Below are 24,916 nucleotides of genomic sequence, written 5' to 3' on the forward strand. Positions count from 1 at the left end.
ATTTTGATTTCCAGACACCTTTATACACTGCTGCTGTCCGTCCATAGCTCTTCCTGAATGCCATCTTTCCAAAGAATCCAGTTTCTACTGTACGGTGGTTTACAGATGTGTGCCCCTGCTCAGACCCCCATAGGAAAACAGACTGTGTTTACAGTGCTGACTGGGAGTCTGCAGGGTTTGATAAAGAGACAGTGCTCTGGCACCAGCACTGCACAGTTGCAAAATATTCTGCTGAATCAACATTATGTGAGCCGTAGATTTCAGATATACAGACACTGAAATCATGTTTTATGTTATTGGTACCTCTGAATGCTACATGATCTAGAACACCATTCAGAAGTGAACAGTAGGTAATGCAAGTTAGCAGTTAGATAGCCAGTTAGTCTGCAGCCAGCTGTACTACAAAGCTTAACGCGGTTTGGTTGGCTTACAGAGATAACTCAAGCAGGATAATTGATGTTGCTGTTTGTTGTGATTGTGTCTTTCTTTGATGACTTGGGGTTTTTCTTTGATCCTTATTGTATGTATAAGGGGAAAAGTGGAGCGGTTTGAGTGGAATCATCAACATGTCTCCTATGTGCCATTCACGCATAAACATTTCACCACACACGCACTTTTGCACCATTGTATATTGCCATTATTGACCACACTGTACAATAAACTGCATTAATGTTAACATTAGCGTTCCTTTTTGACTCTAACCACTGCTCACCTAACAGTTTTAGGGTCATAACATACACATAAAACTAAACTCAGGATGTGTGCACCCCGTAGTCACTCGCCTACACACAAGTGCCATCGCAACATACACAGTTGCTTCTATATAGGCTACACAAGCCAGGCACATCCACGTTTACCTAGATAGACAGTGATCCGTGTAGAGCCACACTACTGGCGGTCTCCTGTGTATAACTTTTATCACAGAGGAAAGGTTAAAATATTATTTTGGAGTCAGTTAATCGAGATAACATGAAATTAATCACATTCCTGTAGAACTAGGTAAGACTACACATGTTCCTTCGCCGCTCAGTTACTCAGAGATCGCTGTTTGGTGTATCTGTGGGGATTCTTGGACTCTCGCAGTCTGTAGTTTCAGGGTTCTGTCCCTCAGCAGTTCTGTAAGTAAAGCAGTAGTGCTACCTCTGGATACCTGGCTGGGCCCCTGAAGCCTGTCCCTGTGGGGGGCACATGGGGCTGTGGCTGCTGGCTCGTTTGACTTGCTTTGTCTATTTTCAGCTACCGTTCACCAGAGTGATCAGTTCAAACAAAACGGCCATGTGTTCTTCTGAAAGAGCCCTGCATTTCAGGTTGACTGCCAAGGCCAACTCCTAACAGTATTCTGTTTTGAAACATTTTCAGTGCCAAATCCGCTTTGGGGGAAGAAAGGAGATTGCCTCAGACTCCGACAGCAGGTAAAGCCTCAGCCTGCTGGGCAAGCTGCTTATTGAAGCTTTCTTATTGTAGCAGCAAAGTGTTTTTTTTCTTCATGAAAACAATAATGAAAAAACATCTTTGCTTTGTCCTTGGTATTTTTCTACATCATTAAGCACTAGGACATTTTATTTTAGAGCAGCAACTGTTCCGTCAGGGCATTGAACTCCAGACAGCTCAATCAACACGGCCTAAATAGGCTTCTGCTGTAGCTGAAGTAAGATCTTTTTTTCTGTCAAGTTGGCAAGCTCCTTGGGGATCACGCTCTCACACTCATTTGACTTGCTGCCAGTTTGTTAACAACTTAACTGATTCTCTTTACACCCTTCATATCAGTCTAAAGCTAAAGTTCATATTTAGAAATAAAAACATTTTTTGAAGCAAGGACTCTTCAGAAATGTTTTATTTACCGTAAACATTTTGTTAGTGAAATTAAGGCAGTGGAATTTGAACTGGATGACTCATTGCGAAGGTGAAGGTAAAAATCACTTCTTGAAAATCAGTTGCAAGTGATTTTCAGTGCTTGTCTTTGTTGGGTAAGTTCTGTTCTAATGTAAAATAATGATGTGTTTTTACTGTTAGGAGGGGACTCAGGTCAAAACTCAAAGCAGAGCTGTGCTGCTCTCCCCTGCAGGGTGATCTGTTTGCGTGCATGTGCGTGTGTGTGTACATGTGTGTATGTACGCGTGTGTGTCAGTAAAGCAGAGCTGTGCTGCTCTCCCCTGCAGGGTGATCTGTTTGCGTGCATGTGCGTGTGTGTGTACATGTGTGTATGTACGCGTGTGTGTCAGTAAAGCAGAGCTGTGCTGCTCTCCCCTGCAGGGTGATCTGTTTGTGTGCACGTGCGTGTGTGTGTACATGTGTGTATGTACGCGTGTGTGTCAGAAAAGCAGAGCTGTGCTGCTCTCCCCTGCAGGGTGATCTGTTTGTGTGCATGTGCGTGCGTGTGTGTGTACATGTGTGTATGTACGCGTGTGTGTCAGTAAAGCAGAGCTGTGCTGCTCTCCCCTGCAGGGTGATCTGTTTGTGTGCACGTGCGTGTGTGTGTACATGTGTGTATGTACGCGTGTGTGTCAGTAAAGCAGAGCTGTGCTGCTCTCCCCTGCAGGGTGATCTGTTTGTGTGCACGTGCGTGCGTGTGTGTGTACGTGTGTATGTACGCGTGTGTGTCAGTAAAGCAGAGCTGTGCTGCTCTCCCCTGCAGGGTGATCTGTTTGTGTGCACGTACTTGTGTGTGTGTGTGTGTGTACGTGTGTATGTACGCGTGTGTGTCAGTAAAGCAGAGCTGTGCTGCTCTCCCCTGCAGGGTGATCTGTTTGTGCGCGCAGTTTGAGGCCGTCCTGCAGCATGGGCTGAGGAAGAGCCGGGGCCTGGCCCTCACCGCCGCGGCCCTCCGCCAGGCCGCCGGCCTCTCCAGCAAGGCCGAAACAGGTGAGAGAGCGGCCTATCCCAGCCTGCGCGCTCTGCGGGTCTGAGCTCAGGCTGCACAGGGCTCAGGAGCGAAACACAGGGCGTCTTTGTGCTCGGCTCAGTGTAGGAAACAGATGCAGCACCCAGTCCCCTTGTGTGTGAAACCAGAAACCTTATGCAACAGTATGGGTCATAAGGGGAAAAAAAGGAAATACTATTTCTCAGAGGTTCGCTGAGCACCTGCTGTGGTTTCTAAAAAAAACATCAACTAATACTGGTACTGAAAATTGTGAGAAAAGTATTGATTTAACTTTCTGAAAATGGCTAAATGCACCCAAATGAAACCATTCTGCAAAGGTGGGGTCTTAGTGGTCTTCCTCTAGCATTAGGCCAAATTTAAGAGGAAAATCACTTGTTAAGTGGGTGATCATTGTATCATGTTGTAATTCACAAATATCATTTTCAGTTTTAAAGTAATGTTGATTCTACTGCGGGTTTGAGGGGTACACGTGCGAGTTTGTTCGCTGCTGTGGGTCTTAGGATGTTTATGTTTTAATTGAATTTCCATTTATTACGAATTTTACCAGAGACTCACCGGCCACTTCGTTAGGTGACAGGAGTGGCACCCGGTGTGGTCTGCTGCTGCTGTAGCCCATCTGCTTCAAGTTTTGACGTGTTGTGTGTTCAGAGATGCTCTTCTACATACCTCGGTTGTAACGAGTGGTTATTTGAGTTACTGTTGCCTTTCTATCAGCTCGAACCAGTCTGGCCATTCTCCTCTGACCTCTGCCATAAACAAGGCATTTTCGCCCAGAGAACTGCCGCTCACTGGATATTTTCTCTTTTTCGGACCATTCACTGTAATCCCTAGAGATGGTTGTCAAAGTCACTTAAATCACCTTTCTTTCCCATTCTGATGCTTGGTTTGAACTTCAGCAGATCGTCTTGACCATGTCTACATGCCTAAATGCATTGTGCTGCTGCCACGTGATTGGCTGATGAGATATTTGCGTTAATGAATTAAGTCCAGTTGAATAAAGGGCTTATGTGACTGCTAAATGAGTATCAGTTAACACTAACTATTTTGGGGGTGGGGTGGAATGTTGTACTTCTGCTGAAATCTCTCCCCTACATGTTCGCTCTTGGTGTGGTAATAATGGCAGCTGGCTGTGCCATTCTGCTTCAGCCTTGTGCTTTCCAGCGCTGCCTCCTCTGACGGATGCTTCTGCACAGCCCTGCGTCCTTCGTCTTTTCATCTTGATTCTTTCAGCAGTTCATTGTTAATAGCCGTCAAGGTTTTCGACAGCCCAAAACTCTCTGAATGCCATTCCTTCTGCTAACCTGCTGTTTTTAGCTGCACCTGCCATTTTATTCTGATGGACATGTGCACAGAAAAAATACGCTTTGAGCAAGTAATTTGAACAGAGTGTTTTTGTGCCAGATATTGAATTATCAAAGGTATACACCAGCCCTTTCATGTTACTGCATTGCGGTAGAGGTGTTTTTATGAGAATGGGTGTTCATTCTGGCTGATAACAGATCATTAGGCTGCATGTAAATGCACCCTAATGTCCCTGGCTAATGGAATAGATGAGAGAATATAATGGGGCTGAATGGTCCATTAATAGACCAGAGATGCCTTAATGCCAGGCCCTGTTCAGTAACCTTTGACCTCAAAGGGTCGCCATTTATTTTCTCTGTTGAAAGTTGCAACAGACTTTTAACAGGAAGCATATCCCTTTGTTATACATGGCAGTAATGTGATTCTGGTGTCTCTCCCCAGTTCATTTCCTCTGGGGATATGCACAGCCATTTGGGGCATATATACCGATGATGTTCATCGAAGCTGTGGGTGTTAGCCTGTGGGTGTTCAGTCCTGCTCCTTTTCACTGCATTTCAGCCCTAGAGATTCAATGAAATTGTTGTTGGCCACTGAATGAAAGGAATCCACAGAAATATGCAGACGCTGCAGCCCTTCCGGACTTGAGTTTGACACCCCTTATCTAGGCCTTGGCAAGCGTGTGCAGGAGTGGTGGGAAATAACAGGTCGCTGTTGAGCTCGTCACCCCTCTCATAGTCGTGAGTGTTGGCAGAGTCATGATCACATTCGATTCTTTAATTCAGTCACCGCAGGCTGATGAAAATAGATATGCTAAACCTAATGACAAGATGTTCTGGGTCCGTATGTTACTCCATGTGAAAGTGGGACTCCGTCAGGTTTTTTAAAATTATTTTCTCTGCAAACCTGATTTGCATGCAGTTGAAACCGAGAGAACATGCATCAGTCGAATGTGCGCTGGAGAGAACGCAGGCTTTTTGGCTATAAATACACTTAAAACGCACGAGGGGAACTGTCAACCTGCGAGCGTGCTCGCTTGTGGTTTTTAGAAACAAAATAAATCAATTTTTTTTTTTGTCTTAAACCAGACTACCAACAGGTGCCGAAGCATTCTCTGAGTGGCACATGCTGAAAGAATGACAGTCATGATGTATCATTGTTGACTGAACGGACTGAATTTGTGTTTCCTGTCAGGTTGAAGAGATTTCCTTGTTGAGCTGAAATGCAGCTCTGCCTGCTCCTTTCAGACTTCCTCTTTTCTGGCTCAGTCATGTGCCTCTCTGGCTCGCTTTTCTGCATTGTCAGTAGTTAGTGTGAGCTGCAGGTTTGTCTGCTTTAGTTAAACTGAGATTAATCTCATATTTTGTGTCAGGAGATATTTGTTTTTGTTGAAATTGGTCGCAATACTGGGGATGGAATAAGTAATGCTTGCCTGTAACCAGAGGTGGGTAACCCGGCTTCAAAGAGTAAAAAGACTGACCATGTATTTGCTGTACCACCATGCACTAAACCAGCTGATTCTAGTTAGCATAACTCTTCAGCATGATAGGAGAAGTAATTATTGTAATCAGCTGGTTTAGTGCATGTTGGTGGAGCAAATACACGGTCAGTCTTTTTACTCTTTGAAGCCAGGTTACCCACCTCTGCCTGTAACCTAGTCGTCCCCCAAGCATGGACTCTGAAAAAAGTCAGGACGGCTGGAAAAGTGAATAGACTTGCCTTACACGTGTTGGGTATGGTTTTGTTCAAAGGAATGCTAACAAGCATTATCAGGCACTGCCCAAGGCTTGTGACAACCCTTCTAGATTTCCTTATTAGTACTTTTTTGCCATTCGTTTATGCAGAAAACTAGCAAAAGTTCTAGAGCTGATTTTAGGTGTGGTATTTGCATTTGGGGTCTGTTGCTATTGTCTCTCAATATGAGGGCCAAAGAAGTGTCGATAATTTTATTCTTTGTGCACTTCATGGCCAAAAGTATGTGGACACCCATGTGTACTTGTTGAAAATCTCATTCCAAAAACGTGGGAATTAATATGTTGTTGGTCCCCCCTTTGCTGATATAACTGTCTCCACTCTTCTGGAAAGGCTTTCCACTAGATTTTGGAACATGGCTGTGGAGATTCCCTTCCATTTAGCCAGAAGAGCATTAGTGATGTTGGACACTGATGTTGGACAGTAACACCTGGCTCGCAGTTGCTGTTCCAATTCATCCCAAAGATGTTTGATGGGGTTGAGGTCAGGTCTCTGTGCAGGCCAGTCAAGTTCTTCCACACCAAACTCTGCAAACCACTTCTTTATGGACCTTGTTTGTCATGGGGGCATTTTCATGCTGAAACAGTTAAAGGCCTTCCTCAAACTGTTGCCAGCAAACTTTCCAGTTGGCACTATGCATTTGGGCAGGTAGCATTCCCCTGGCATTCTGCCAAACCCAGATTTTTCAGACCGACAGATGGTGAAGCGTGATTCATCACTTCAGCTCTTCAGTATGATCCATCCTCCTGCCAATGTTTGTCTATGGAGATTGCAGGGCTGTATGCTTGATTTTATGCACCTGCTAGCAATGAGTGTGACTGAAACACCCGAAACCACAAATTAGAAGGGGTGTCCACATACATTTGGCCATGTAGCGTATTTACCGGTTGATGATACTCTAAGTGTTTCCCTATACGTATGTAGAACTACTGTGAAGAACATAAGGACATCTCATGTATATTGAGTTGCCTCTGTGGTAGTGATGCTGGTTTGGAATGCCTGATTATCAGTTCGAGCAACGCTGACGGATGGAACGTATGTGATGGAAAAAACCTTGTGTTTAATAAGTAAAAGTGATGACATGTGAACAAGACGAATTATTAAACCAAGATGTGTGTGTGCCTGGAGCACAGGTGTCAAGCTTCAGTCCTGGGGGGCCGCAGTGTCTGCTGGCTTTCTGGGTTTTCTCAAGGCCTTAATTGGCTGCTGAGTGAAAGAGAACCACAAAAACCCACAGGCACTGCGGCCTTCTGGGAATTTAATTTGATCCTGGCCTTGAGGAAAATATGTTTTGTAAAAAAAAAAAAGGAACATTTTGAAACCAGAATAATGGTGCTGTACAACTGTATAATTTATCTCATGGCACACGTGATATAAGCAATGCATTTGGAGGGCATGTGCTTAAAGGGGGGGGGGGGGGGGCTTTAGGGGTGGATTATGATCGCAGAGGGCACCTGTGGGCAGGGGGTATATGCTACAGCACATGGTGATGTCTATCTGTGCACATGCCTGGATGTAAGTAAATACTAGTCCATCAGTGTGGAGCCCCCCCTGGAGCCCCCACCCCTGACCTGGGTGCATGGATCTGTGTGTGTGTGTGTGTATGTATCTGTGTGTGTGTGTGTGTGTGTATGTATCTGTGTGTGTGTGTGTGTGTGTGTGCACGCGTGTGTTGCAGAGCTGTCCTTTTGGTTCTGTGTGAAGGAGCACCTGAACCGGCACGAGCTGCAGCGCTTCTACTCTCTGCGCCACATCTCCTCTGAGCTGGGCCGCGGCCGGGCCTGGCTGCGCTGCGCCCTCAACGAGCACTCCCTGGAGCGCTACCTGCACATGCTGCTGGCCGACCACACACGCCTCAGGTACGCACTCTCAGAGTGACCCCACACTCAGGTACGCACTCTCAGCGTGACCCCACACTCAGTGTGACCCCACACTCAGGTACGCACTCTCAGAGTGACCCCACACTCAGTGTGACCCCACACTCAGTGTGACCCCACACTCAGGTACGCACTCTCAGAGTGACCCCACACTCAGTGTGACCCCCACACTCAGGTAGGCACTCTCAGAGTGACCCCACACTCAGTGTGACCCCACACTCAGGTACACCCTCTCAGAGTGACCCCACACTCAGGTATGCACTCTCAGTGTGACCCCACACTCAGGTATGCACTCTCAGAATGACCCCACACTCAGGCACACCCGCTGAGTGTGACCCCACCTGCACCGCACTGTTCTCGCGCTGTACTCCCTACCTCCCCATTCAGGTGCTGTTTTACATGTGGAGATGACTCGGGTTCTGTCAGATAGTGAGGAGTAGGACATGCTCTGCACACACCTGAAGTGACACAGGCCCTGCAGTTATGTTGATACCCAGTGGTCACATTTTTAAATTGTATTTTGCAGTACCTTTTATGAAGACTGGGCTTTCATCCTGGATGAAGAGAGAGCGAGCATGTTACCCACTATGGCTGCAGGTAAGAGCTCCTCTTTGACCCCTGAGATAAGCCAGGAACTAGTGTAGTTCCAGCAGCAGAACCTTTCCTTCATTCAGATTCAGTCAGCATTGAGCTGAGAGTGTTGACTTTCATTTTGTGTCTGACTGGATAAGGATATTACATTTAGATTCTGATTTCATGATTTTCTACTTGTATAAGTGTTCTCTATCCGTCCAGATGGTTCTTTAAGTAAAATTACTCACGTTTTACTGATCGTCCAAATGTATGGGAGTCAATGGTCAGAAATTGCATGCTCCAACTACATTGAAATTGCCTTGCAGACTTCAATTAATCACATTCAATTAGTCCACATAATCCCATAATGATATTTAACTTGATATGGAATACTAATGACTGGGTAGGTCTGTAATTAATTTTGAAGATGTTTTCCAAATGGCAGCTATATATTTTTTCCTCTCTGACAAAATGAAGCTCTCCCCATTGGGTGATTATTTCACTGAGTCTGCGTGGAGTTTGCATGTCCGTGTGGGTTTCTTTGGTTTCAAAGCCATACAGTTTAGGTTTATTGGAGAGTGTACATTGTCCTTGGGGTATGAATATGTGCGTGAATGGTGAGTGGGCCCTGTGATGGATTGGTGACCTGTCCAGGATGTATTCCTGCCTCTCACCCACTGCATGCTGAGATAGGTGCCAGCCCCCACCCCACGCCCCCTCTCACTGCGATCCTGTCCACGAATAAACGGTTTAGAAAATGAATGGATGGACATTTTAAGATTTTAAAGTTTTCCTCTTGACCATAGACTGTGAAACTTTGTGGCTTTTCACCATGAGCACCAATAGATTCTCTAAAAAACAGAAAGTATGCAGTAATATCTTTGTAAATGGATGATTATGTAGATAATCCCTGGGCAAAGACTGAAGCTGTGAATATAATTGTGCGCGGAGTTATATTTTCTGCACTGAAAATGAAAGAAGTCCTGATAGATAAATATTCATTGGGAAAGTTGATTATTTACACAATTACTGCAATGTTAGCTTCAATATAATGTATAAATAACTTTCCAAAGGCATGTGTTCAGAGGAGATTAACTGCAGTGAAAGGTGGTTTAAATGTGTAGTTGTGAACTGTTGTTTTTTTCAAATTGATTCCATTGTTTTTGCCCAGTCTGATCTCATGGTTTATGTTGAAGCTTAACTGGTGGCCATATTTGGAGATGCACTCAATGTGTGATCAAATGTCGTGATCAGATGCAGTGCCAGTGTGATGACTGTTTATGTGTTGGCACAGGACTGAACTCCATCCTTTTCGCCATCAACATCGACAACACTGACCTGAACGGGCAGAACCGGGCGGGGCCCTCGGTGTCCGAGCTGCTGAAGGAGTCGACGCAGGGCGTGAGCAGCCTCTGGAAAGAGTCCACCCAGGGCGTGAGCACGCTCCTGCGGGAGATCAGCATCGCCACCTCGGTGCCGGGATTCAGCCCCCGCCCCGACTGCCCCTCTGATCCGCTGCCTGTGCTACCCCGCAGCGCCTCTGCTGGTAGGGAGGAGGAACAACACCCTGTCACCTGATAACCATACAAATGGGACATTCTCAAGCAGCCATTAAAGCATTATTAGTGGTTTTTTTTTCTGGAGAATTGATCTCTATCTCCTTTTGCAGCTTCCATCTCTCACTCCAGTGTATGAGCACATGCAGATGTAATAGTAATGGTACGCAATGGTGGTGTCTTTACCGGAATTTTCTGTGCTTGGGTTTGGTCTTCCCCCTCCAGACTCTGGCTTGAGGAAAGAGCGTCGGAAGAAAAAGAAAGTCACCAACATCATCTCCTTTGATGACGGTGAGGATGGGGGCGCAGAGGAAGAGGACGAGGACATTGGGCAGAGTCTGAGGAAGGGCGTGGCCGCTCACAGGAGCTCGGAGGAGGACCTGGATCGCCGTGTCCCCTCGCCCACGCTGAACGGCGCGCTGGAGCCCGGCATCGTGAGCTGGGGAGGAGACCACGCCCACAACGGCGCCCCCCTCGACTCCAAGAGCGTCGACAACGAAGAGGAGGAAGACGACCTGTACGGCAAGAGCAAGCCAGAGCCAGAGGAAGAGCAGGGAAATGGAGAACAGTGAGTGTTTAGGGATCAGCAACAACAACAACAGCAGCAACAACACCTCTATACTCTGTGCCCTTTGGGTCAAATATTGAGGCTTTTCATAAACAATTATAAATAATAACTGGGCAATTCACTTTAAGATGAGAGTTTATTGGAGATAATGTGCTCTTCAGTGCTAGTGATGAACCCATGTTAAATAATGGCATCCCATCATTAACTATACAGTTAGTTTTTAGTTAATGTTAGACATTTAACAGTGCAGCCCCTAAATACGTTTCTGACGTCATATTTCCCCTATGGACAATGCAGAACCTCTGTTCAATGCCTACACACAAAGTTTACCTTTTCTTTCTTCGTGCAGGCCCCCAGACTATGGAGTTGTTTCTGTTTTTGTTTGCATTTGTGGCCTCAGATTCCCTGTACGAATAAAGTGTATTATTATTATTAACATAGATGTACGTAGAACACTTTAAGCGCGCCTCAGGAATGAGAGAAGCTTTGTGGTATTATGTTATGTGTGGTTTTTAGCTGTTCCAGGCTGAGACTGATAATGGGCTGGTGTGTCCCCACAGAGTGGTGGTGGGGAGCCTGTCCAGCGTGTCCACGTGGAGCCCCCTGCAGATGATCAACGACAACGACAGCTCCGACGTCCTCATCCCCCTGCCCTCCACGGACTCCTACTCCCAGACGGGTGCGTCTCCTCTCCCTCGCTGTGAGTGAGTGCTCCTGCTCGCCCGCCCCTCGGCACGTCCTCACAGGCGTCGTTTCTCCCTCGCAGAGAATTCGGCGGAGCCCGTGGGCTTCCGGGGGGAGGCTGAGAGTGGCGGCGCTGTGACTGACCCCCCACAGACACGACCCCCACTGCTGTTCAGGTACGCCCTCAGCAGCACGCTGCCTGTCTGCACACTGCGAGGAGTCTGTCTCAGCAAGGGCTTTTAGACTTGTGCTAAGACTTAAATCCCATTTTTATCTCTCACGCAGAAGATATTAGCTTGTGTTAAGTTACTGTTTGAGTTCGGCTAGTAAAAGTAAAAGTTTGTGTCAGACTGTCTCACCTGATCTTTTTGTATTATTTAGAAAAATCTAATAGAAATAAGATTTTAAGTCTAAATTTAAGAGTAAAATACTTGTTGGCTTATTTGGCTTTTGCGTTGCGTATGCAGTGTGCATCGGCCCTGACGCTATACTTATGGGAATAACCGTTCTCTCTCTCCAGTATGGAGCCCAGCCCCCCAGTCCAGAGCGCCCCCCTGAGCACCATGCTGCCCACCCCGGGCCTGCCGGAGTCCATGACAGTGGGTAGGTGTGCGTCCCCTCTCCCCGGTGCTTCGGAGGTGCCGTCCGCGGGTCGGTTAGCTTAGAGCGCGTTGCGCGCGCACACGCCCAGAGAGAGCAGCCGGTGCGAGTGTCTGCCGATCTGCCTCTTTTCCTCCCAGAGCTCGGCCGCCTTCTGCTGCTGCTGAGAAAATGCCAGAATCCCTCTGGCCAAATTTCAGAAGGGGGGCCGCGACCGGTTGCTCCTGGTCTGGTATTCTGAGGCGGTGTACGGTCCAGTCAGCAGTTTGGCTTTCTGGAGGAAACTGCTGTTAAAGGGGAAAAATAGCACTTTACTGGAAAAGGATCAGATACATTCAGAATTATCTGCTGAGCAGCTCTCTGGAGATACTTTTGGGATCAGATGGCTGCATTTCCTGCGTGTGCCAGCAGGGGCAGAAGTGGCCTTTGCAGCAGACTCATTAGGCAGATGGGCTGAATTGCCTGTGGGATATCCACACTCAGCCTATACTCAGCCAGGCTGCTCCACTGTGCTGTACAGTCCTTTTGAATCCTAGTGGAATGGCACAGGGTGAGAAAATGGCAGTAGAATAGGCTATGAAAGTCTAGGGCTCAGACTGAAAATACATTTCAATCTGCTGTGTTTGTTATTACTAAACTAAATGTGAAAGAAAGTCTGTCAGTTTTACATCCTTTATTGCTTGTTTAGATCAGAGGTTTTCAGAGTGTGATGCGGGCCTCCCCGGGAGGGTGGGGGGGGGGTGGGGGTGGGGTGCCAGAGAGCTGCATGGGAGGCACAGAGACGTGAGGGTAAAGTGACACATGCTCACAACAGAGTGAATAAACAAATGAGCAAGCAATACAGATAAGGTGCTAAAACAGAAGAAAGAACCCATAACATTTATGTGAAATTAAGATCACTCAATTTGTTCTGAGTGGCTCTCAATTTTGAACTCCTTATTCTGTTGGGACTAGCCTACTTTTAGAAAAATAATAAGAGGGAGTAAAATAATAAAAAATTAAAATTCTTTACCTGAGAAGCTATGTTTTCAAACCCATGGCACAATTAAACATTTATATGCATTTAGTAGGCTAACCCACTGCAGTGTCATAGTTTGGCCCGTTATAATGTTATGAAGTCTGAAGTCTCTCAGGAGCCATTTCCATGCTTGCTAGCTAAGCAACACGGAGAGACTTTTGAGAGCAGTGACACCACAGCCTCAAACAACCGGTACCCAACCAAAATGGCATAAATACGATCACCAGCACATCTATTAGGGAGTTACTTGGACAGGATCCAGTGTCCTCAGTGTCCTTTGCAAAGAGGTGCTGGCGAATTATAGCATGTGACCAGCGAAACATTTAGCCTGGCTAGGGAGCGGCTTAAACCCCTAGAGTTCTTTAAAAGGAGGCTAGAGGCATTTCGAGGACAGCAGATGGGGTTCCAGGAGTTTAGCAACGAAAAGAGAATGAGGTGGGGATTTGAGTGTGTGTGTGTGTGTGTGTGTGTGTAGCGGGGGGGGGGGTGTATTATCCATGCTTTGTCTGAAGTGAGGCTCACTCTCTCCTACTTTGAAAGCCCCTGATTTAGATGAATATAATCCGTCCCTCAGGTTTGCATGACACCATTGAAGATGTGGTGGGTAATGTGCTGTCGAATACTTTTTGGCGAGCTATCATGCTTGTCAGATTTGTAAAATGTGGAATGTAGTAATACAGTCAATGCAACCAGCAGTTAGCCACAAGCCTGCGATGACGGATCAAACAGGTGATTTTAAGGACCATCCATCCTTGCACATTTGCAGCCATACTCTGTAAATTTGACTTGAACTTTTCGTCATTTGAATTCTCCTGGATACAGGATTGTATTAATTCAGTGGACACTTTTACATATCGTCAAAGTTGTAAAAAACCTTGTATTTAAATAAAACGACTTTTCAGGATATGAGAAACGCTGCTTTATTACATTAAACTAGTTTTAACTTTGAATGAACTTCACTGGGCCATGTGTGAATGCGATTATTCTGAATAAGAGCAGTGGTCATGACCTTTTAATATTAGCCCTAATAACAGAGTACCAGAGTATTCATTGACCATTCAGATGAATAACTTTATGCATGCACAATGCAAGTGACGTTTTATGAAGTTATTCATTATACTTGTAACACAATGATAGATGTCACTGATAGTATCTTTCTCAAGAAAGCCACTATTGATTGGAGACTACAGCAGGGGATGAGTCTTAAATTACAACTTTTATCTTGAGTGAGTGTGTGTGCATGCTGTTTGCATATGTGTGCGTTTGTACTGTGTATGTATGTATGTAGTAGTTGCATATGTATGTGTTTGTACTGTGTGTGTATGTGTGTAGTAGTTGCGTACATGTGAGTTTGTATGGCGGGTGTGTGCAGTAGTTGCATACTGTACATGTGTGTTTGAACTGTGTGTTCGTGTGTAGCAGTTGCGTATGTGAGTTTGTACGGCGGGTGTGTGTAGTAGTTGCATACGTGTGTGTTTGTACGGCGGGTGTGTGTAGTAGTTGCATACGTGTGAGTTTGTACGGCGGGTGTGTGTAGCAGTTGCGTATGTGTGTTTGTATGGCGGGTGTGTGTAGCAGTTGCATACGTGTGAGTTTGTATGGCGAGTGTGTGTAGCAGTTGCGTATGTGTGTTTGTATGGCGGGTGTGTGTAGCAGTTGCATACGTGTGAGTTTGTATGGCGGGTGTGTGTAGCAGTTGCGTATGTGTGTTTGTATGGCGGGTGTGTGTAGCAGTTGCATACGTGTGAGTTTGTACGGTGGGTGTGTGTAGTAGTTGCATACGTGTGAGTTTGTACGGCGGGTGTGTGTAGTAGTTGCATACGTGTGAGTTTGTACGGTGGGTGTGTGTAGTAGTTGCATACGTGTGAGTTTGTACGGCGGGTGTGTGTAGTAGTTGCATACGTGTGTGTTTGTATGGCGGGTGTGTGTAGCAGTTGCGTATGCGTGTTTGTATGGCGGGTGTGTGTAGTAGTTGCATACGTGTGTGTTTGTATGGTGGGTGTGTGTAGTAGTTGCATACGTGTGTGTTTGTATGGCGGGTGTGTGTAGTAGTTGCATACGTGTGTGTTTGTATGGCGGGTGTGTGTAGTAGTTGCATACGTGTGTGTTTGTATGGTGGGTGTGTGTAGTAGTTGCATACGTGTGAGTTCGTACGGCGGGTGTGTGTAGCAGTTGCGTACGCGTGTTTGTATGGCAGGTGTGTGTATTAGTTGCATGCGTGTGTGGCCACACGCTCCCGTGTGTCCGCGCTCCTGCGCTCTCCGCATGCCTGCAGCAGATGCGGCGGCTACAATGCGGAGCCGGCTGCGCCCGGCGGCAGGGGGTGATGCCTCTCTCTCCCTCGGAGCTAATTGGCGGATCCAGGCCGCTTTAATTGGAGGCCCTGTCAGCTGTGCCGATTCTCCTTGGTCACAATGATCCCGCAAATAAAGACACAATGTCTTAGTTCCGGAGCCTTCCAGATGTCAAGACAAAGCCCTCCTTAAGCTATTTTGGTGCGCCCGGGCCCGCGGGGTTATTAATAGCCGTGCGCCTGTGCAGCGGGGCTGGAGGGATCGTCGGCCGCGATGGGAGCTGTGCCTGCCTGCTCCACGGCTCGGTGTGGGAGATTACGCTCGCGTTTCAGAAAGGGATCATTTCCCTCCCCTGCGGTTCCTCTGAGATGTGTGTGTGCGACCCCGTGCACTGTTTGTTCCCGGATAACGTTTCCGTCCGTGTTTGTCTGTCGTTAATAATGCAGTTGCGTTGTAATAGTAACGGTTGCGATTTCGTTCCAGACCTTACATTATGGACGACTATTGCTGTGAATGATCAATTCATTTTTTATTTTTTGCCTGAGAGTAATTGTAGCGGGTTGCATTTCGCAGGTCTAAGTTTGCTGAATTTGGATGGTAACTGTAGAACAGGTCACTGGTCTTGATGGAAAAGCAGTCTTAACCAGCGCATTGGCACGCTGGCTGTGCTCTGCTTCACCTGTAGATGGCACTCTTGCCTTACGATCCCGGAGCCTTTTGTGTCTCGTATCGACTGGGGAAAGGATCAAATTAAATGGGCCAGGAGATAAAATACCCCATTTTAAGAGGGTATTTTTATATAAAAAAAAGAACAGAAAAAACAGAAATTGAAAGCAGAAGAAAATTGGAAGAAAGTTCACAGCAGGAGGTTTGTTTTCCTCTCTGGAGCGTGCTGAGGGTCTTAGCGCTGACATGGGAGCCTCCCCTGCCTCCTCTCCCTCGATGCGTCCGCTCTCTGGCCCCCGCGCCCCGCCGCCTGGACGCCGGCGTCCGGGGCTGAGGTCACGGAGGCCGAGAGGCCGTCTTTTCGGGAGGACCTCATCGTCTTTACGACGGCGGCGTGGGGATGTGACGCCATGTGACAGGTCCGCCGGTGATAAAGTGGAATGATTCTCTAAAGTGGGTCATTAAATTCAAAGTGAATCGTTTTCTTTGCCCCCCCCCCCCAAATGAAGATGACAGCCAGCGCTCGGCGAGGGCTCCCTTCGCCCTCAGTCGCTCGGCAACCAGGTGTCCTGCTTGGACAGGGTCCTAACGGGGTGGAGGGGCCGGGAGAACGCGGCCTGCCCTCCGCCTCACAGCCAGTGTAAGACGCTCGAGAACATGGCCTCACGTCGGTCATGAGGCATAGCCATGGTGACCGTTCCCATCAGGCCATTCTACAGCCACGGCTAACGATCCTGTGGACATTTTGGAGGCCATGAATAACACACAGGGCAGGGAGCAGCTCTGCTTTACCAAACCGAAGGTGTGCTGAGGGGCTGACAGCATGGCACTGAGACCAGATTATGTCGCAGTAATTTGCTGTAGCACATTAACACTCAGAAAGCACTGTGTCCAAAACTCACTCAGACTCAATTAGCACGTGAGCGAGTGCAAATTGGCAGCCGGTGTCAATCTCTGCTGCTGCTGTGCCGTGTGAACCTGGCTGTGAAGCAGAGTTTCGGGAATACCGATGCGATGCCCTGTCGTAGACTGTCAGAGGCTGCCGGTTCAGTCTTTGGTAGCCACACTAGGGCAAGTCACATCAGGGAGAACTGCACTCCCCTTTAAAGAAGGACCCGCCTTATTGCGCACTAGCATGCTGTTCAAAGTCAGAGCACGTACCATAAGTGTGTGATCTCTTAACCCTGCGCTCCCTGCTTCCAAAAAGTAACATTTCAGAAGCCTGCGTAGCCCTAACCTTTACTCTAATCCTAACCCACTTGCATTGGATTACAAAAGTGAACCTGAAGTGCACGACTTTCTACAGTATGACATTGCTCTATTGGGCTACTGAGAAACCACTTCACACTAACTTACATTCAGCAGCGTGTGTGTGTCTGCGTGTATGTCTGTGTGTGTGGGTGTGTGTGTGAGCGTGTGTGTGTGTGAGCGTGCGTGCGTGTGTGTGTGTGTCTGTGTGTGCACGCGTGCCTGTATATGTGAGTTCTGGAGTGTATCTGCTTCGGTCTCTCAGCGCTCTCTCTCCAGAGCGGGCCTCTCTCTGAGTCAGGAGTGCGGAGCAGTCCTCAGGCCTCCTGTGGAGAGGGCCTGGATTCGGCTGGGTACCCTTCACAGCTCAGCACACAGCGCCGAGCGCCGAGCTGCCAGAACACACGCTAAGGCTGACCTGCTCAGCTGGGATAAATCAATCCAGCCCGTCGTTTTCTATCAGCGCTAATTTTCAGGTGCACACGGGCATCATGTAGTGATCATTGTATGTATGAATTTGGGAATATAGGATTTTTCCCTTCAACATAAAAGACATCCATATTCCTGGAGACCTCCGTTTGATGTATTATTAATTTATACGGCCGAACACACATTCAGAATTAAGTTCCTCGCTCGAGGGTAGAGAAGCAGGATCCCACTCCTGTTTTCAAGATGCCCCAACCCAGTTATGAGCCCGGTCACTAACTACCACACACCCCTGTCCTTGAACGCACTAAAACTTGTAGAATCGGTGCGCCTGCTGTACAGTAACAGAAATTTCCAGAAGACGGCTCATTAAAGAATTTATTTTGTCAGGAAGCTGTGCGCCCGGGAACCACCAGTCACATTCTGAGCCCTCCCGTTCACTGGAGACGCCGTGAACATGACAGCGTTCCCCCGGTTACGGCTGGGGCTTCGCTCAGATGAGGGACCCTCCGTGCCCGCCGTGCTTTAAGCACTTTGTGAGAGTGACAGTGGGATCGCTGGGGCCCTCAGACGGCTGGGGGAGGAGGGAGGAGGCGCGGGTACAGGGGGAGGAGGGAGGAGGAGGAGGCGCGGAAAGCAGGTCTGCCGGGCGGCGAGGCGCTCCGGAGCGGGACGGGGAGGGGCCCCGCACCATAAATCATCCCGTGCCGCGTGTCGGAGGGGCCGGGGAGCCGCGGCGCTGTCTGCTCCCCCTCCAGATGGAGGCTCTCTGGGGCAGGGTCATCTGCTGGACTCCTCAGGCACATCCTCCTCCACACGTCTCCCAGCAGGGGCTGTGTCCTGGTCACGGACCAGCAGGCCTGTGCACCCTGAACACACACACACACACACACGCACGCACACACACACTCAGACATACACAGACGTATATACACACACACATGCACACAGAGACATATATAGAAACACACTGGCACACGCGCGCACACACACACACTCACTCAGACATGCACACAGAAACACATGCACACACAGACATACACAGACACACACACAGAAGTATATACACACACACTGACAGGCACACACACAGCCATGCATACACACACACGTTCATGCACACACGCGCAAACAGACGCACACAAACACATACACACACACACACCTCACTGACAAACAGCACCCTGCTGCTGAATGTAAGACGTGTTAGGGTGAAGTGTTTTCTCAACCTTGTACAGCAATGTCATACTGTAGAAAATCACTTCACGCTCAAGTTTGCTTTTGTAATCCAATGCAAGTGGGCTAATTATCCGAAGCTTTTGATCTTTATGCTGCATATTGATTACAAAGTAGGACTGCTTAGGGAACGGTAAATCTGCTTTTATTTCATCTTTCCCGGATTTCAAAAGAATGTGCTTCATTAGGAATTTTCGGTCATGAAAGAAAAGAACGGAGTCTGATAAAGTTCTGTCCGTTCTCGTGTTCTCCTGCCCCAGCATACGCTGCCATCATGTGCTCAGTCATGTGCGGGCTTCCTACGGCCTTTTAGTACGCTCCCGTTTTTAAAAGAGCTGAGAATGCCAGCCAGCCCAACTCCCTCTGTAAATTTCACGGAGTGAGGTAAAAAGACTGCCCCGGTCTTTATAAATAGCTCAGCCGAACTCCCGTGGTGCTTAATTTGGTGATTAGAGGGTGATGGAAGTACAAATGCATTGTTTCCTGCAGACTCTCGCAGTAGCTGAGGATCTGCCATTGATCTTAGGATTCAGTGTGAGAGCTCTGCTGGGCTCTCTCACTCTCTCTCTCTTTCTTTCTCTCTATCGCTCTTTCTCTATCTTTCTTTGTCCCCCTCTCTCTTGCTCTCTATCGCTTTCTCCCTCTCTCTCCCCCTCGCTCTCTCTCTCTCTGTCTCTCTCCCTCTCTCTCTGTCCCTCTCTCTCTGTCTCCTTCTCTCTCTCCCCCTTTCCCCCTCCCTGTCAGTCACCAGTCTGTGATCCACCTCCCAAAATGATTGTTCTGAAATCACAGTTGTATTTGGACTGCCCAGCTGAGTAAATGTTTTGGGTCAACATGGTCATAATGGTGTGCAAATGATTTGTCCATAGTATGCTGAATCAAAACCATGGCAGTACTAGTCTGTGGTATTTGTGCATCTATATATTTTATATTGTACATATTGATCATCTTTTTTGTCAAATTTCCACTGTTACTACAAACAGTATAATTTTATTGCATGCAAGCAAACTACTGTCACATCTGTGTGACTCTCAGCTTTCATATGATGATATTTAGCACCCACCCCAAACGATAATGGACTAAGGTTTTAGTACTATTATATTCCTCAGTTTCGCCGTAAATTATGATACTGAAATTTGTCAGAACAAGGAAAGTGCATGCCAAGACATCAGGACGCCTCTCTAACTCATCTTTAGTGCGGTGTTATTGTAATTCCTTTTCAGTTTTCTGGGTTTTGTTATTGTTTTTGTTGAAATGAATACTATAGCACTTCAGCAGAGTTGTTCTGATCTGAAGGAAATGGCACTCCACTGAATTCAAAAAATTCTTAGTACTTTTTTATTTGTTTGTTGTCTATGGTCTTGGCTTCGTGTAAAATTGGTTGTTTGTCCTCCACAGTTGAACTACGTCAAGCCATAGTAGCAATGATGAACAGGAAAGATGAACTGGAGGAGCAGAACACGTGAGTACATTGTGCCGTAGTCGCCATCCATAATAAGACAAGCTGAAGCGTGGGGAGGTCCTTCTCCTTTCTGAACTGAGGAAAAGGACACGGGGTCTTCATATGTAAAGAATCAGGTGTGAATGTTGGAAGTTTGGTTTGATTTGGAGCGCTGATGGTCCTGGCAGCCAGTGAGTACTGTGACCGAGGTGCTGTGATTGGCCAGGTCTCTGCGTAGTTTATTGGACGGGGAGATGGAGCACTCAGCTGGACTTCGACAGGAAGTGGATGGTCTGAAGAAGCGTCTGGGGGAACTGGAGGAACGACACACAGCCAAAGTACAGGCCCTCGGCAGGTAGGTGGCGCCGTGAAAAGATGAGAGCCGAGCCTGTAACCGTTTCCCCAGTAGAGCCATTCAGCCAGAAGAGCATTAGTGAGGTCAAGCACTGATTGCAAATAGGCCTGGCTTGCAGTTGGCTTTCCAACTGATCCCAAAGGTGTTGGATAGGGTTGAGGCCATGACTCTGTGCAGGCCAGTCAATTTCTTTCACACGGTTCTCAACCATTTCAATATGGACCTCGCTGTGTGCCTGGGGGCATTGTCATGGTGAAATAAATCATGGCCTTGCCCAGACTGTTGGAGAAGCACAGAATCGTCTAGAATGTTTTTTAGTGTACATTACATTACGTTACAGGCATTTGGCAGACGCTCTTATCCAGAGCGACGTACAAACAAGTGTATAACCACCAGGAACAGGTGTGTACCTTTCATATAGCTCCCCACCAGGTTTGTAATGGCTCAGTTTCCTATAAATACAACTCGAGTGACTGTTTCTTTGCCTGGTAAGAGGTTCTTGCCATCCTTGGAAGATAGTTGATTCTTTTAAAACTTACATAACCCCAGAAAATGATGTACCTGCACCGTACTGCACATACACACCCACACTACCTGTGGACTGTCAGAGATGATTTGTTGGAGGTTTGAAGCCCATGCAGGGGTATCTCTGTGCAGTGCGCCTGTTCTCTGGATGCATGATGCTTCCTTTTTTCAGCTGATTGATAACACAGTTTCTGCACCCTGCGATCGATCCTCTGGCAGATTTGACCTGGAGGTCACACTGTGTACACCTTGTTAATTACCCTCATCAAACGAGCAGCTCGCTCTCTAATCCCGGTCACTTGTCAAGTTGACAGCAGTGAACCGGGCGTGTGAAAGCCAATCAGATTACAAGGGGCAGAAAGGTGGGCGGAGTTCTCCTGAGGGCTGCCACACGCTAACAGCACCCTCCCTGCAGTAGACACAGCTGAGGACGGGAGGAACATCTTGCTCTGGGCCCTCCCAAATGTTTTAGATTGGTGGCTGTGCTCAATATTTAACCAGGCCTGTTTGTTGCTATAAATTAATGATGCGTTTTCTTGTAAACTGATTTATTTGTACTTGTTTGGAGGAAGCTTCTCCCTGGACGAGGCCTGGATCTGCAGTGTAAGAAGCTGAAGCTGTGTGGGCTTCCCTGTATCACTGCTCTCTCCTCTGTCCTCATGATCTGTCCTCAGTCTTGGATCAGAAGCAGAGCTGGTCCCCAGCCATCTGTAATTTTACACAGACTCACCAGTGTTGTCCAGTCTGTGGAAAACTAGTGGAATCCAGATTACGAAAGTCTTTGAAAACAAACCTTGCACTAACCTGGTTTTCTTTGGCAGAAATGAGGGGCTTGCTGTGTCTCCTCAAAGCATTCGATGGCTGTTTTAACGTCACTCGTCACACGTGGTCAGTTTATTTTTGGGAAGATGAGCTGAATTAAGTCGATTTAAGCTACGACAACAAAAAAACTGGAAGTGCTGTAGAGCTGGAAAGCGTGAAATGTGATCCTGTTTGTATGTATGATTTCACCGGCATATAATTGTTGTTTTTGTGTCTGGGGATGCTTTATTAAGAGCTAAAGAGGATAAGAGCATAAAAATGTGCATAGTGAGAAGATTTCTAGTGTTTCATGTGAAAATCCTACTGGATTTTCACAGTGGAGCACTGCTGTTGATCTCTGCTGTTGAATCTCTTAGCTAGGTATTATAACAAAATTTCATTATTTAAGTGATTACTCTGCTTCAGATGTAAGCAGTGTAAGTTTTCCCTGTAAGAAAAGACGAGAGACGGTGCTGGTAGGCTCCAAGCATCCGTCCTCCTGCTTCATTTGTGTGAGGGCTCTGTCACATGATCCTATGATCTTTCAAAATATACAGTTTTCCACCCAGCTCTAGAGAAAATGAGTTCCCCAGACACAAACAGGGCCTTTGTTCTGGACAGTGTTGGATGCATGCCATGCAGGGAAGATGGGAGTTGTCTGGGCAAGTGCTTCACCAGATTGGTGTGAGTGGCCTGTTGCTCGGGTTTTCCTCTTCAGTCAGAAGTCTGAGTCCAGCAGTTGATTAGTAAAGGGGGTAAAAGCTCCGGTTGCTGCGTTATTCAACAAGGAACTTGTCAATCTGATCATGCATTGGAGACCACTGATTCAGCAGAGCTGTCTGCATTGTGTAAAAGGTGCAATGCATGTAGCACAGAGCCTTCTGCACATCTACATTTTCAGCTGGTGAGGAGCTCTGCTCAAAATGAGTCTTCCAGTACAGTTTTATCAATGACTTTTTCTCATTTCAGACTGAGACCTTGAAAGTTTTTTTAGACTCAAACTGGATTTTGATGAGGTGTTTAGGTGGAGAGATAAAAAGTCAAAAAGCACATGTCTAATGTTTTGAGGAACTTGTGTTCCAAATATTTCAGAACCGAGTATGACCACTTTTGACCATTTTCCTGGGGAATCATCTGTTAAGTGACAAGAAGTACAGGCCAAGTCTGATGTAATAAAATTGCTTGTTTTCCCCATTACAAATTGAAATTGGAGTTATGGAGACATTGTGGCCTAATGGTGGAGGGCATGATTCACATTTGATAGAGATTGACATAGAAATGGCAGGGAAAAGATCTGGTAAATTGGCAACCAAGGAAAATGGGTTTGGAACATGCCATTTTTGCCTCTAGTAATGAGAGTGGTGGGTCTGGAAAGGGAGAGCATTTGTCCAGAGGCATTTTTTCTTCCTCTGTATGGATATCCATTGGAAGAAAATGTTCAATTTTCATGTTATCTTTAGCGATGGAAAAAATAGATTTTTATGATTATTCTTAGGTCCATCTGCAAAAATGCATTTTACATAATATGTAACCCAGTCCTTCATATTCCTATGTTCAGTTTTCATTGAGTACACAAATATGGTACACTGTATGCAAACAAGATTAAATTGTTTCAGTCTGTCAGTTGAAATGATGGACTAAATGATACATATATGGATAGTAACAAATAATGGATTTAAATATACAATTATATAAATATACCAATTTAAAGAATTTGAATATTTTATTTGCTGAAATAATATATTTACAGGTGCCTTATTTAGTAAACATCCCCTTTGCTACTGTCCCTATTGTAAGTTAATAAAACCAGGCAATCGATGTTTCATTTGAGTACAGGCCTGCAAACTAGTCGCTTTTCGGCGAAATTCACCGTTTTGAATCCAAAATAGGTCATTTGTGTGATTCGTGTAGATCCGATGAGTTTTTTAAATGGGGGGGGGGGGGGGGGGGGGCGTTTCGCCACCGAAGGTTTTCGCCACAATCAGTTACTAGTAATGAGCCGATAACTGTTACACCACCGCCGTTGGTGGTGTTCACTCGCTGGGTGACGCTGTCATAATATTTTCCCCGACAGTGAAGACTGCCTTACTTGTTTACATTTTGGACAGATGTGGCTCGTGGGTAAATCTATCGCTGTTTCCGTCACAGCACTTTTGACACAAGCAATATTGGAAGCGCTGTCCTAAACTTTCTTCTTACCGTGAAGAGTGCCTGTCATTTGAACGAGCACAGGTTAGATGGCATTTTTGAGTTTATAATTTATTTTGAATTTATTTGATCTTCATAGCATGGCGTGACGAAGGAAACTGTGTTTATCTACAATTGAATTATTCAGATCGTGGGCAGACTTGTTAGTCAAGGAAAATGATTGAAAGTCAAGACTAATAATCAGGGGAAGTTTTCTGCCTCGATTTTCACCTCAGCAGCCACCACTGTGCCTTAAGTTAAACTATCAGTACTAGTCAGTTAAATAATCTGTGTAATAGAACACACCTTGCCACACCATATTGCCACTATAAAAACTCTCTTTTTCTCTCTCTCCCTCTACCAAAATGTAACATAAGCTGTGTTTTCCATTTGTTTTGTCAGTGCATATTGTGTTTTTGTTTTGTTTGATCAACTTTATTGTATAGTGGATGCAATACATTTTAATACAATTTTGGACCTGGCTCTGCACTCTCTTGACTTTTAAAATTTTTTTTTTTTTTTTTTTTTTTTTTAAGTGCCCTGAACTGATGTCCCGCTTACCTTACTTTTGTAATGTAAGGGGGACATTAGCAGTAAGATTACATTAATTCTAGGCTGAGTTTTTCTCTATGTCCTCATGCTAAATCGACTGTAAATCCACATTTTAAAGCTGATATTTAAAAAAATTTCTTCCTGGGGGGGGGGGGTTAGGGTTAGGGTTAGACCCCCCCTAGGGGGTTCGCATCTTTGTCACTTTTTTCACCCCTGAGGAGTTTGCAGGTCTGTGAGTAATAATTTGTTTTTTTATGTTTCCTTCACAATAACACATCTCCTTTTAGTGACCTGCTTTCACCTCTTTTTGTGTTGTGCCAATACTGCTCCTTGGTATTGGGCTAAGCCAGCCCTTAAGTACTTGTATCAGGGATTGG

The 24,916-nt window shown here is 46.4% G+C and overlaps 1 protein-coding gene across 2 annotated transcripts in view; it reads left to right on the forward strand.

The window, feature by feature from the left end:
* Positions 1-24,916, forward strand: part of snx29 (sorting nexin 29) — a 136,584-nt gene that overhangs the window by 4,340 nt on the left and 107,328 nt on the right. For both annotated transcript variants that reach the window (XM_035404532.1, XM_035404533.1), the window contains exons 3-13: positions 1,360-1,412; positions 2,738-2,862; positions 7,611-7,791; positions 8,336-8,406; positions 9,677-9,928; positions 10,164-10,506; positions 11,067-11,185; positions 11,273-11,366; positions 11,711-11,793; positions 20,077-20,140; positions 20,346-20,474. In XM_035404532.1, the coding sequence (XP_035260423.1) occupies positions 1,360-1,412; positions 2,738-2,862; positions 7,611-7,791; positions 8,336-8,406; positions 9,677-9,928; positions 10,164-10,506; positions 11,067-11,185; positions 11,273-11,366; positions 11,711-11,793; positions 20,077-20,140; positions 20,346-20,474 (1,514 nt within the window). The remainder of the gene's footprint in view (positions 1-1,359; positions 1,413-2,737; positions 2,863-7,610; positions 7,792-8,335; positions 8,407-9,676; positions 9,929-10,163; positions 10,507-11,066; positions 11,186-11,272; positions 11,367-11,710; positions 11,794-20,076; positions 20,141-20,345; positions 20,475-24,916) is intronic.

This window comes from Anguilla anguilla, chromosome 2, assembly GCF_013347855.1.
Source record: "Anguilla anguilla isolate fAngAng1 chromosome 2, fAngAng1.pri, whole genome shotgun sequence".
Lineage (NCBI taxonomy): Eukaryota > Metazoa > Chordata > Actinopteri > Anguilliformes > Anguillidae > Anguilla > Anguilla anguilla.